The sequence below is a fragment of the Microcaecilia unicolor genome, chromosome 11 (assembly GCF_901765095.1).
Source record: "Microcaecilia unicolor chromosome 11, aMicUni1.1, whole genome shotgun sequence".
In the NCBI taxonomy this organism is placed as follows: domain Eukaryota; kingdom Metazoa; phylum Chordata; class Amphibia; order Gymnophiona; family Siphonopidae; genus Microcaecilia; species Microcaecilia unicolor.
The window spans coordinates 83476945-83490470 of NC_044041.1; the positions used below are offsets into that span (position 1 = coordinate 83476945).

Below are 13526 nucleotides of genomic sequence, written 5' to 3' on the forward strand. Positions count from 1 at the left end.
CAGTCCCTGCTCAGACAGCAAGAGCCACTACAACTACGCACAGCATCGGGGGAGCTGGGAGTCAAAACCCTTCTGAAAGTGCCTGTGATTTTTGTGAGACCAGGTAATCCTCTCTTGCAACAAAAAGTGTTGTGAATGGCTTTGAAAACCTGATCAGATCCCTGGATCAAAGGCTGGTCCCAGAATCTGGATGGAAAGAAGCAGGGTTAAAGGCTAAGCATGACGAATACATTTTAAGGAAATAAAAGTAATTCCTAAGCAAGCCTTCTCTTTTCTGTAGCGGTGATAACTCCTTTTCAACAATCATAAGCTGGTATGTTATGACTCTGGTTCTAAACATACAATAGTTATTGTAGTTATCATTATGTGATCCAGGAATGATGGGTGTGGAATTTAGGCCTGGAGGCTGAAGAACATATAATTCAGTCAGACTATTGGATGTTAGTGGTATGTGTAGATGTGAAATTTCACTAAGATACCAGAGGTGTGAAAATAACTGGACCAAAGCCATAAACAGCGGGTGAAGAGGTGACCTGGATGGGGATGGAAAGTTATTGATTAGCTGAGTGTACTATACAAAACCTCTCTGGACTGCCCAAAGGAACTAATGATTATTTTGACAGGTGATCTGGGCTGAGGAAGGCGATGTATGTGCTGATTTTAATCTCTGTTCTTGCCACTTCCAACATCCCCTGCAGTAGCTGGACTGCAAGAAGAATGGATACAAAGGAAGGTACGCTGGTTTTTGCTTGATGTATTTCAGGGATCCTGTGAATTCACCCAGTCCTCTCTAAAGACTGTGTAACTTGTACATTTTCCTTAACTTTTCAAGCGTCCAGTAGCTGGTGATCACAACTGTCCAGGTCCATAGTGTTCGACCTCCACCCCTGAAAAGTCTGTCAATTATTTATTTATTAGGATTTATTTACCACCTTTTTGAATGAATCCACTCAACACGGTGTACAGCAATTGTAGACCTGGTTTTGTTTTTTCTAGATCAGAACCAAGTATATTCCATAAATACTTTTTCCTTTGTTCTAGGTCATACAATATACGTACTAGAACCATGCCTTCCTTCTTTTGACATTAGTCAATTGATTTCTGTAATAACTTGGCTCAGCCAAAACACTTTAATAATCCCCGTGTTCTAGATCATAGAATTAGTTTGTTCTACTATTCTGTACCAGGGCTATATGTCTTCTGCGTTACAAAAACTAATCTGTATTCCAGAGCAGGGCATAATTATAAAGCAATAACTCTCCTCGGTTCTAGGATGATTCTGCAATACGTTTCCATTGTTCTCGGTCACTTTTTGGTGCAATGTGGTACAATTTGACAGCTTGCCTGTGGCTGTCTGTATTTTTTTTTTTACTTGAATTCATAATGTTACCGCAAGTATAAAACTTGAAAACAGAAAATACATTCCATCAGTAGAAATTTTAAAACATATGTTTATTTAAAAATTTGATATACCGCCCAGCCAATCACATATTCAAATGCAATAGTTAAGAAAATGTACATATTAGAAAATGATTATAAATTAACCCCATTAATTAAGAAAAAAATGGGGGAAGGGCAAGAAAAGGAAACTCAGAGAGTTGGAAGTCACTGGCTGAATAAAGTCCATATAATAAATTGTAAGTAAATTCTTAATAGAGCAGAAAAATTAAAGCTTCTGTCTGTTTTTATGTAGAGGTCAACCGAATTTCGGTTTTGATTTCAAATTCACCACCGAACTGGCCTGAAATCTGAGTTCAGGTTTTGGTTCAAAATGCCAGTGCATTTTTGGCTGAAACCACAACTCCCCCCCCCCCCCCCCATATCCTGCCTGTCCACCCATAGACCCTTCCCGGCCAGGATGGGGGATTGCGGACAGTGATCTTGGGTGGAGGGGGTGGAGAGTGAGTGAGGCTGCTGGCGGGGGAGTGGGCTTGGGAGGGGGGATTTTTTGGTCAGGTGGGAGGAGGGAGTGGGGGCTGTTGAGGGGGCAATTTCAGTTTCTACTGAAACTGAGTGGCCAATTTCAGTGGCTGATTTGGTTTTGGCAGAAACCGAAGATCCTGGATTCAGTCGGGCTCTATCTTAATATTTTCCTGCTTGTCTCTTAGGAGTCAGAGGACCACTGTTCTCTCTTTCAAAGGTCTTGTGCATTTCCATCCTATTTACATTTTCTCTTGTCTCTTTCAGACACCACTATGAAAAAAGGAATTGAGTGCTGGGCTGTGAGTTACCCAGAGTCTGTGAACTGTAAATGGAAGCTGGAGCCGGCTCCTCAACTTAACACATCTTTTGTTACTACTTACCGGTAAAGTTTCACCCCTAACCAATAGAAATAGAATAAAAGAAAACATAGAAAAGAAAATAAGATGATACCTTTTTTATTGGACTAACTTAATACATTTTTTGATTAGCTTTTGAAGGTAGCCCTTCTTCGTCAGATCAGAAATAAGCAAATTTTGATATACAGTGGGGGAAATAAGTATTTGATCCCTTGCTGATTTTGTAAGTTTGCCCACTGACAAAGACATGAGCAGCCCATAATTGAAGGGTAGGTTATTGGTAACAGTGAGAGATAGCACATCACAAATTAAATCCGGAAAATCACATTGTGGAAAGTATATGAATTTATTTGCATTCTGCAGAGGGAAATAAGTATTTAATCCCTCTGGCAAACAAGACCTAATACTTGGTGGCAAAACCCTTGTTGGCAAGCACAGCGGTCAGACGTCTTCTGTAGTTGATGATGAGGTTTGCACACATGTCAGGAGGAATTTTGGTCCACTCCTCTTTGCAGATCATCTCTAAATCATTAAGAGTTCTGGGCTGTCGCTTGGCAACTCGCAGCTTCAGCTCCCTCCATAAGTTTTCAATGGGATTAAGGTCTGGTGACTGGCTAGGCCACTCCATGACCCTAATGTGCTTCTTCCTGAGCCACTCCTTTGTTGCCTTGGCTGTATGTTTTGGGTCATTGTCGTGCTGGAAGACCCAGCCACGACCCATTTTTAAGGCCCTGGCGGAGGGAAGGAGGTTGTCACTCAGAATTGTACGGTACATGGCCCCATCCATTCTCCCATTGATGCGGTGAAGTAGTCCTGTGCCCTTAGCAGAGAAACACCCCCAAAACATAACATTTCCACCTCCATGCTTGACAGTGGGGACGGTGTTCTTTGGGTCATAGGCAGCATTTCTCTTCCTCCAAACACGGCGAGTTGAGTTCATGCCAAAGAGCTCAATTTTTGTCTCATCTGACCACAGCACCTTCTCCCAATCACTCTCGGCATCATCCAGGTGTTCACTGGCAAACTTCAGACGGGCCGTCACATGTGCCTTCCGGAGCAGGGGGACCTTGCGGGCACTGCAGGATTGCAATCCGTTATGTCGTAATGTGTTACCAATGGTTTTCGTGGTGACAGTGGTCCCAGCTGCCTTGAGATCATTGACAAGTTCCCCCCTTGTAGTTGTAGGCTGATTTCTAACCTTCCTCATGATCAAGGATACCCCACGAGGTGAGATTTTGCGTGGAGCCCCAGATCTTTGTCGATTGACAGTCATTTTGTACTTCTTCCATTTTCTTACTATGGCACCAACAGTTGTCTCCTTCTCGCCCAGCGTCTTACTGATGGTTTTGTAGCCCATTCCAGCCTTGTGCAGGTGTATGATCTTGTCCCTGACATCCTTAGACAGCTCCTTGCTCTTGGCCATTTTGTAGAGGTTAGAGTCTGACTGATTCACTGAGTCTGTGGACAGGTGTCTTTCATACAGGTGACCATTGCCGACAGCTGTCTGTCATGCAGGTAACGAGTTGATTTGGAGCATCTACCTGGTCTGTAGGGGCCAGATCTCTTACTGGTTGGTGGGGGATCAAATACTTATTTCCCTCTGCAGAATGCAAATAAATTCATATACTTTCCACAATGTGATTTTCCGGATTTAATTTGTGATGTGCTATCTCTCACTGTTACCAATAACCTACCCTTCAATTATGGGCTGCTCATGTCTTTGTCAGTGGGCAAACTTACAAAATCAGCAAGGGATCAAATACTTATTTCCCCCACTGTATGTGAAACATCAAACTATTTCAGTGACAGTCTGAAAGGATGAGGGAGAGGTGGGTGAGGTGAGAAGCAGGGAGGGCTGAGAGGATGAGGGACAGGGAGATATGCATGGTGATCAGAGGGTGACAACGCAGTACAATTTTATGGTTTATAATGGGCTAGAAAACCCAGATCTTTGTTAAGTCCTGTCTGGTGGGTGTCAAAATATTTAATCATTTTCACTTCAAAGGTCTTGCGTTCCTGTATTGTTTTAAAGTTTCCTTTCAATATTCTCACCATAAAATCATTGGTACAGTGTTCTGGTTTTGTAAAATGCTGTCCCACAGAGGTAATATCCTGGTTGGTACTGGCATTTTTCATATGATGTCTATGTAAATTAAATCTCTTCTTCAGCATCTGGCTTGTTTCTCTAATACAGCACCCTTCGTTACATTTTTTTTACACTGGATGACATATACTACATTGGAAGATAAGCATGTGGAGGCAAGATGGCAACCGAGTAAGAAGCGAAGGAAGCTGCTCTGATCTTACCTGTTCATTTGTTCCACATAGAGTTGTTTCCTTATTAAAAAATGCCAAAAAGAAGAGGCAGACAATGTGCCAACCCCGCAACTCCTGTCCTGCCTGTAGCAGGGACGCTCGACCGCTTCCTTGTACCAGGATCTCTAGCGGGTACTTCTTCGTTGCCGGAAAGTTTGGGGAGAGGTTTGCCATCTTTCCGGCTGGAAGAAGAAACATCATTCAGCCCCGAAACGAGAGGTCCACCTCCTATGCCGGCGTTGACCTCAAGGACAGCCCAGGAAACCCCAGAAGCAAAAGAATCGACGGGGCTTCCAGGAGCAGGTGCCAACTTGAGACAAGAAATGTTGACTTTCCCCGTGATGGATATGGCGGGTGAAGGAGGAGGAGAAAGAGTCCTTGGGGAAAATCTGGAATTATTGGAGACACAACCAACGGAGGCTTCCAATTCAGAACTGGACTTACCAAGTAAGTCTTTCCTGCCAAACAAACCTGAAATAATAACTTTAGACAACATATGGGAAGCTTTAGTGGGCTTGAAAGCCTCTTTTTCCCCCAAAATTAAAATCTTTAAATCAACAAATTCACTCTGACTCTAAAAAAATACCAATACTGGAAAACAAATTAAAAACCATGGGTAAAGAAGTTGAAACAAATACTAAGACAATTCAGAATTGTCAACAAATTCAAGTGAATCTTATTAAAGAAAATCTTTTCCTTCAAAACAAAATTGAAATTCTAGAAAATTATCAACGTTCAAATACCCTTAGGTTAATAAATTTCCCAAAGCAAGTTTCAATCTCACCTCTTTTAACCTTTAAAAAATATCTAACGGATGTTCTGAAAATCCCGGAACAATCACATCCTCCTATATCTAAAATGTATTACATTATGCCATTTGTAAAGAAAGAAATACAACATGGAGAAAGAGTTGATGAACCTGTACCAACTTTAGATATGAGCTTAACACAAATAGTTGACGAAGATGGCAGATGAAGTTTAATGTGAGCAAGTGCAAGGTGATGCATGTGGGAAAAAAGAACCCGAATTATAGCTACGTCATGCAAGGTTCCACGTTAGGAGTTACGGACCAAGAAAGGGATCTGGGTGTCGTCGTCAATAATACGCTGAAACCTTCTGCTCAGTGTGCTGTTGCGACTAGGAAAGCAAATAGAATGTTGGGTATTATTAGGAAAGGTATGGAAAACAGGTGTGAGGATGTTATAATGCCGTTGTATCGCTCCATGGTGCGACCGCACCTTGAGTATTGTGTTCAATTCTGGTCGCTGCATCTCAAGAAAGATATAGTAGAATTGGAAAAGGTGCAGCGAAGGGCGACTAAAATGATAGCGGGGATGGGATGACTTCCCTATGAAGAAAGATTAAGGAGGCTAGGGCTATTCAGCTTGGAGAAGAGACGGCTGAGGGGAGACATGATAGAGATATATAAAATAATGAGTGGAGTGGAACAGGTGGATGTGAAGCGTCTATTCATGCTTTCCAAAAATACTAGGACTAGGGGGCATGCGATGAAACTACTGTGTAGTAAATTTAAAACAAATCGGAGAAAATGTTTCTTCACCCAACGCGTAATTAAACTCTGGAATTCGTTGCCGGAGAACGTGGTGAAGGCGGTTAGCTTGGCAGAGTTTAAAAAGGGGTTAGATGGTTTCCTAAAGGACAAGTTCATAAACCGCTACTAAATGGACTTGGGAAAAATCCACAATTCCAGGAATAACATGTATAGAATGTTTGTACATTTGGGAAGCTTGCCAGGTGCCCTTGGCCTGGATTGGCCGCTGTCGTGGACAGGATGCTGGGCTCGATGGACCCTTGGTCTTTTCTCAGTATGGCATTACTTATGTACTTATGTAAGATAATGTGGGATTGACAACTGCAACACTTAAAGTATCTTTGATCTTACAACCTGATAGAGACTGGATACTTAAACAATATTTTTTACATAGAGAACAAGATTTCTTGGATTGTAAAATAAGAATGTATCCAGATGTCTCTAAGACTACACAAAAGAAAAGACAAGAATTTCTTAAAATGTGCCCGAAAGCTTTGCAATTGGGCGCTCTATACTGGTTGAATTTTCCTTGTAAATGTGTCTTAAAAGTTAAATTCTATCAAATATGAATTTTTTGAACCTAAACAGTTAAATTCTTTCTTGGAAGCTAAGCTGGCTGAGTCATCCATGTCACAACCTAGGCCTATAACAACTTCCACTCCGTAATAAGTATTAATATTCCTGGGTCCTCTTCTCAGTCGCTGTATTTCTTTAATCATAGAAGTTATTTTGCTACTCTATGTACACGTTTTCCTTAAGTATTGTGTAATGCCTCCAAATAGTGGACTATAGATGAGTAAATAGATCAATATTTTGAAATATTCTGTAATACTTAAGTTCCTAGTATTCTTTTTTTCTGACTTATAATCATCTTTCTCTAATTTCAAGAATTGTACTTGAAGTAAAATGTAAATTCTAATAAATAAAATAAAAAAGGAAGATGAGCATGTGAAGGATTCCTTTATGTCAAAACTTTTTTCCTTTGTGAATGACTGTGGGGTCATTTACAAAACCAGAACACTGTACCAATGATTTTATGGTGAGAATACTGAACGGAAACTTTAAAACAATACAGAAACACAAGACCTTTGAAGTGAAAATGATTAAATATTTTGGCACGCACCAGACAGGACTTAACAAAGATCTGGGTTTTCTAGCCCATTATAAACCATAAAATTTCACTGCTTTGTCACCCTCTGATCACCATGCATATCTCCCTGTCCCTCATTCAGCCCTCCCTCATCCTTTCAGACTGTCACTGAAATACTTTGATTTATTATTATTATTATTATTACACTTGTATCCCACATTTTCCCACCTATTTCCAGGCTCAATGTGGCTTACAGAGACCTTTTATGGCATCACCATACCAGGGCAGAGAGTACAGTTGGTGTTATACAGAAGTCAAGCAAAAGAAGAAGATTTGGTCAAGCAATTATAGAAAGATACATTCTGAGTAAAGGTAGATAGGTGTTGTTTTTTAGATAGTTATGGGTTCTCCTGGTAGGCCTAGTTAAATAGGTAGGTTTTCAGGGATTTGCGGAAGTTGGTCAGTTCGTTAATCGTTTTCAAGTGCTTTGGGAGTGAATTCCACAACTGCATACTTTTGTAGGAAAAGCTGGTTGCATGTGTTAGTTTGTATTTCACTCCTTTACAGCTGGGGAAGTGTAGGTTAAGAAAGGTGCAGGAGGATCTTTTAGCATTTCTTGGTGGTAGGTTCACGAGGTCTAGCATGTAAGTCGGGGCGTCTCCGTAAATGATTTTATGAACCGTTGTGCAGATCTTGAACGTGATACGCTCTTTAAGTGGGAGCCAGTGTAGTTTCTTTCTTAAGGGTTTTGCACTTTCGTATTTTGTTTTTCCAAATACGAGTCTGGCTGCGGTATTCTGTGCTGTTTGAAGTTTCTTGTCTGTTCTTTACAGCCAGCATACAGTGCATTGCAATAGTCCAAGTGACTTAATACCAGTGATTGTACCAGATTTCGAAAAATGGCTCTTGGGAAGAAAGATTTTATTCTTTTGAGTTTCCACATGGAGTGGAACATTTTCTTAGTTGTATTCTTTACGTGATTTTCAAGTGTGAGATTTCAATCAATGGTCACTCCCAGAAATTTTAGATTGTTTGAAACGGGGAGGAAGAGGTTTGGGGTGGTTATAGTGGTGAATTTATTTGTGTTGTGTTGTGAGGTGAGTATAAGGCATTGTGTTTTTTCTGCATTGAGTTTTAGCTGAAATGCATCCGCCCAAGAGTTCAGGATTTGGAAACTTTGGTTGATTTCATTGGTGATTTCCTTTAGGTCCTGTTTGAATGGAATGTAAATCGTGACATCGTCTGCATATATGTATGGGTTGAGATTCTGATTGTCTAATAGCTTGGCTAGGGGTATCATCATTAGGTTAAAGAGTGTTGGTGAGAGGGGGGATCCTTGGGGGACTCCGCATTCAGGTATCCATGGGGCTGATGTCACCGTTTTGGTTGTTACTTGGTATGATCTTGTTGTCAAGAATCCTTTAAACCAGTTAAGCACGTTACCTCCAACTCCAAAGTAGTCTAGGATGTGTAATAATATTCCATGGTTGACCATGTCGAAGGCACTGGGCATGTCAACTTGTAGGAGAAGTATGTTATTACCAGCTGCAATCGTTTGTTTAAATTTATTCATTAAAGTTACTAGTACTGTTTCTGTGCTGTAGTTCGATCGAAATCCTGATTGACATTCGTGCAGTATTGAGTGTTTATTAAGGTGGTTAGTGAGCTGTTTCGTCACTACGCCTTCCATAAGCTTGGTTATCAGTGGGATAGATGCTACTGGTCTATAGTTGCTTACGTCACTTGTATCAGGAACACATCATACGTCATGCAGAATATGTCATTTGTTTCTTACAATTGCCCACATAAAAATGTATATTGCATTTCCTTAAAAGTTACAACTTCAGCACATCCTCAAATAAAAGCAATCTGTATCTCACTTCAAAGGATTCAGGACTCAGTTTTCACTTATATATGCTGTTACTTATCAAAATTTGTTTATTTCTGATCTGATGAAGAAGGGCTCTTCAAAAGCTAATCAAAAAATGTATTTAGTCCAATAAAAAAGGTATCATCTTATTTTCTTTCCTATGTTTTATTTTATTCTATCTCTATTGATTACCTTTAAAAGTGGACCCACATGGCTACCACATCTCTTTACCCCTAACCAAGAGACCAAAGAAAATGGAAGGGGTATCCACAACAAACTATTAGAAAACCTGTGACTTTTGATCTTTACAGCAAAATAATTTCAGTTAGAGGAGACCCAGTTAGAGGCACCGCCTCTCCTGTGAGTGGGAAAGAGCAGAGGTTGGGAAGGAGGGTGAAGAGGAGCTTTTTTTACACCGTGCTCCAGCAGACCCCGACTCTTTGGGGGAAGGACCGGCTCCTTGGAAAGTAAGAGCAATTCAGGCTCACTTCAAGGTCCTTCAGTGACCCCCAATCTTGGAAGGACCAGTGCTTTCTGAGTGAGCAACTGTTGTCTTATTCTTTAAGTGACAATGTAGTATTTTATCCACAAAGTTTGCCTCAGTAACTAAAAGAATAGCACAATTGCTTTCTCTTTGGTTATTGCCTGAAGAGGAGATGTGTCTGCTGTTTGTGAGGGTACATTTTTTTTAGGCAAAAGTACACAGGTAGTTTTGATTATTCAAACTGATGTACATACAGTAGTTCCTTCCAGAAATAGCTTTTCAACCCTGTGGATAATTATGGAACAATGTGTGGCCTTCTACCTGTGTGCAAAGTGGGCAGTAATCATAAAGCCAGTTCCCACAATTAAAACAACATTATATCCACAGAAAGGGTTTTGATTAGTCATCCCTTCCTCCCTCCTGTTAGTTCAATGAAAACATATCACTTTTTCTTGACTTGTATGTTTGTTTATTGTCTCTTACAGCTTCCAGATCCAGAATTGTATTCTTTAATAATTATGGGGGCAGCTGAAACAATAAAGATGTCGTATATTCATGCAGCCTATTCCTAAGAGAGAAAGCTAGGAACTTGCTCTGCTGCTTCTTTCTCCATTCAGGTCCCATTAATCTCTCCTTCTTCCGTTTCAGGCTGATGATGGAGCCTGAGGAAGCAGCCACTGAGTGCATCCAGTCTCTCCCCCACAGCTGTACCATCTGGGATTTTCAGATGTTTTCCACCACTCCCTATATCCTGAATGTGACAGCTATAAACTCCCTGGGATCAAGGACGTATCTGCATCTCTTCATTGTGGAGCAGATCAGTAAGGGCACTCTACCTCAGGATTTCACTAGAATACGTTGGGGTTCTACTAGACAGAGAACCTAAAGAGCAATTCTATAAAATAGGAGTTAATATTTACATGCCCATGATCCCCTTAATTCTGTAAAAGTTGCCAAAAATTGTTCACACCCAATTTGTGTGAAAAATGTAATTGAACAAGCTAATTAGCACCAATAATTGGCTTAACAAGCAATTATTGACACTAATTAGATTTAATTGGCATTTACGTGCCTAAAATTTAGGAGCTATCCAAAAAGGGGGCGCAGAAATGGGAGGGTCATGGGCGTAATGGGGGCATTCCTAAAATTAACGCACATTGTTATATAATAATGGGGATATGCAGCTAATGTAGGCATGTACATTTGCACCACGTTTTGGTTGGTGCAAATGGCTGCGCCTAAAGTTAGGCGCAATTCCCAGGTCTAGGTGCTATTCTATAAACCGCGCCTAACGTTAAGCTTTTTTTGGCACCATATATAGAATCTATTCCTGTGTGCATAAATGTTTAGAATACTAGCATATATTCATGTATCTGTGAACTTACATGTGTATGTGCCACTATGCTGTCTATGCACTATTCTGCAAATACACGACTATTGTGCATAGTGTGGATTTGCAAAGGGACATCACAGGGGCAGAGCATAGACAGGGCACAGGCAGGGCTCCCACTTACACATGTAACTTATAGAAATCTTTCGATTTTTCACTCTTTCATAAAGTACAGGGGACACAATGAAATTACAAAGAAATATTTTAAAAACAAATAGGACAAAATATTTTTTTCATTCAACAAATAGTTAAGCTCTGGAATTCACTGCCGGAGGATGTGGTAACAGTGATTAGCATATCTGGGTTTTAAATAAGGTTTGGACAAGTTCCTGGAGGAAAAGTCCATAGTCTGGTGTTGAGATAGACACGGGGGAAGCCATTGCTTGCCCCAGGATTGGTAGCATGGAATGGTGCTACTCTTTGAGATTCTGAATGGAATGTTGCTACTCTCTGGAGCTCTACATGGAATGTTGCTTTCTGCCAGGTACTTGTGACCTAGATTGGCCACTGTTGGAAGCAGGATGCTGGACTAGACGGACCATCAGTCTGACCCAGCATGGCTATTCTTGTGTTCTTAAGTTACATGCATCTCTGTAGCATGTAGGCACCCGCAGTTATACCAGCTCTATTTAGATGCCTAGATGTATCCAGGGAAGATGAATTAAATTATTTTTGAGTAAAGCATATATAGTGGAAAAGAAATGTGTCCTCAAATCATTGGTTTCAACATACTCTATCAACCTTTTAATATTGGAGGAATAAATTTCAAGAACTGATGTGGGAATTACAAGGTGCTAAATACAACCCTAAAAGACAAAAAAAAAAAAAACATTCCTGTTGATATGCAACAGATATCTTCAATTTTCCTCACCTATCTACTGTATGAGCTTCTTCAGCTCCTGGCCTGCTGACACTCTTCAGGAACAGGAACAGGAACTCTTACCGTTCAGTAAATCCAGACTGCCCCAATTTGATTGCCCCTATCGGACTGACCGTTCACTTGTCTTCTAGATTGTAAGCTCTTTGAGCAGGGACTGTCCTTCTATGTTAAATTGTACAGCGCTGCGTAACCCTAGTAGCGCTTTAGAAATGTTAAGTAGTAGTAGTAGTAGTAGTAATCTCTAACCCCAAGGGCACGTAGAGGGGCATAATCGAACGGAAACGCCTATCTCCATGGGCGTTTATCTCCGAGAACGGGTCCGTGAAGGGGCGGACCGAACCGAATTTTCGAAAAAATGGACGTTTTTGAGCTGGGCATTTGTTTTTTTAGCGATAATGGAAACTAAAAACACCCAGCTCAAAAACGTCCTAATCCGAGCCATTTGGTCATGGGAGGGGCCAGGATTGGTAGTACACTGGCCCCCCTGATATGCCAGGACACCAACTGGGCACCCTAGGTCAGTGCGGTGGACTTCAGAAAAAGCTCCCACATGCTCCCTTACCATGGGTGCTGAGCTCCCAACCCCCCTCCCCCAAAACCCACTACCCACAAATGTACAACACTACCATAGCTCTTAGGGGTGAAGGGGGCACCTACATGTGGGTACAGTGGGTTTTGGAGGCCTCCCATTTACCAGCACAAGTGTTACAGGTGGGGGGGGGATGGGCCTGGGGCCACCTGGCTAAAGTGCACTGCGGTACAAGTGCACTTTTAGTGGGTACAAGTGCTCCAGGGACCTGCATACTTGCAGGCCTCTAGGACTGGTTGCTGCTATATAACATTGGCATACCAGTTGAAACCTGAAGACTAATCTCTCCGAAAACGTCCTTTATTGGAATAACCGCCTTTACTCACAGTTAACTGCAGATCAGAGGTTGTGCCCCACTGGCAACGAGTCTCCCTGGTACTGAGATTAGCAGTAGGTCAGAGCTGGCAGAATGCTGTACAATGCCCTCTTTCAGCCACATTCAAGGGAAGAACTAAGTTCTCTAACGTGGCTAACACAGGAAAGGGAACTAAAACTGGCTTACAAAAATGGCCATTACCGCATGGACTACAACAGGAAACACAACAGGGCACACTCTGACCCAGTAGGCAGGGGGAAAAGCACCATGGGAGAAGAGCCTACCAACTACCAACATCGTGAGACTGTAACACAAGCTAATGAAATCACGGAGCCCAATACCCTACACCCACCACAATGCAATGCTGATGTGACCCTGTACTGCACCCGAGAGCCACATCTGACCCAGGGAAAGGCTGTGAGAGGATCAAACACATTCTGCTGTCATGGAGGTGGGTAAGGCATTTGAGGCTGGCATACAGGCTGGGCAAAAAGTTTTTAAAGTGGGATTTTTTTTGGTGGGAGGGGGTTAGTGACCACTGGGGGAGTCCGGGGAGGTCATCCCCGATTCCCTCCAGTGGTCATCTGGGCAGTTGGAGCACTTTTTTGGGACTTGTTCATGAAAAAAAAGGGTCCAAAAAAAGTGACCCAAAATCGTGGTAAAAACACCTTTTTTTTCGATTATCAGCTAAAGACGCCCATCTCTCCTTGGCTGATAACCACGCCCCAGTTCCGCCTCCACCACACCTCCGACACGCCCC

The 13526-nt window shown here is 41.7% G+C and overlaps 1 protein-coding gene and 1 long non-coding RNA gene across 2 annotated transcripts in view; one reads left to right on the forward strand and one right to left on the reverse strand.

The window, feature by feature from the left end:
* The window catches only part of EBI3 (Epstein-Barr virus induced 3), a 17252-nt gene continuing 3726 nt past the window's right edge, over positions 1-13526 (forward strand). The window contains exons 1-4 of the mRNA XM_030218616.1: positions 1-103; positions 624-733; positions 2188-2305; positions 10240-10412. Coding sequence (XP_030074476.1) covers positions 646-733; positions 2188-2305; positions 10240-10412 — 379 coding nt within the window. The 5' untranslated portion in view covers positions 1-103; positions 624-645. The remainder of the gene's footprint in view (positions 104-623; positions 734-2187; positions 2306-10239; positions 10413-13526) is intronic.
* LOC115480136 overlaps positions 12220-13526 on the reverse strand; it is a 14022-nt gene continuing 12715 nt past the window's right edge. Inside the window, exon 3 of the long non-coding RNA XR_003943788.1 lies at positions 12220-12231. This is a non-coding gene — a long non-coding RNA (uncharacterized LOC115480136). The remainder of the gene's footprint in view (positions 12232-13526) is intronic.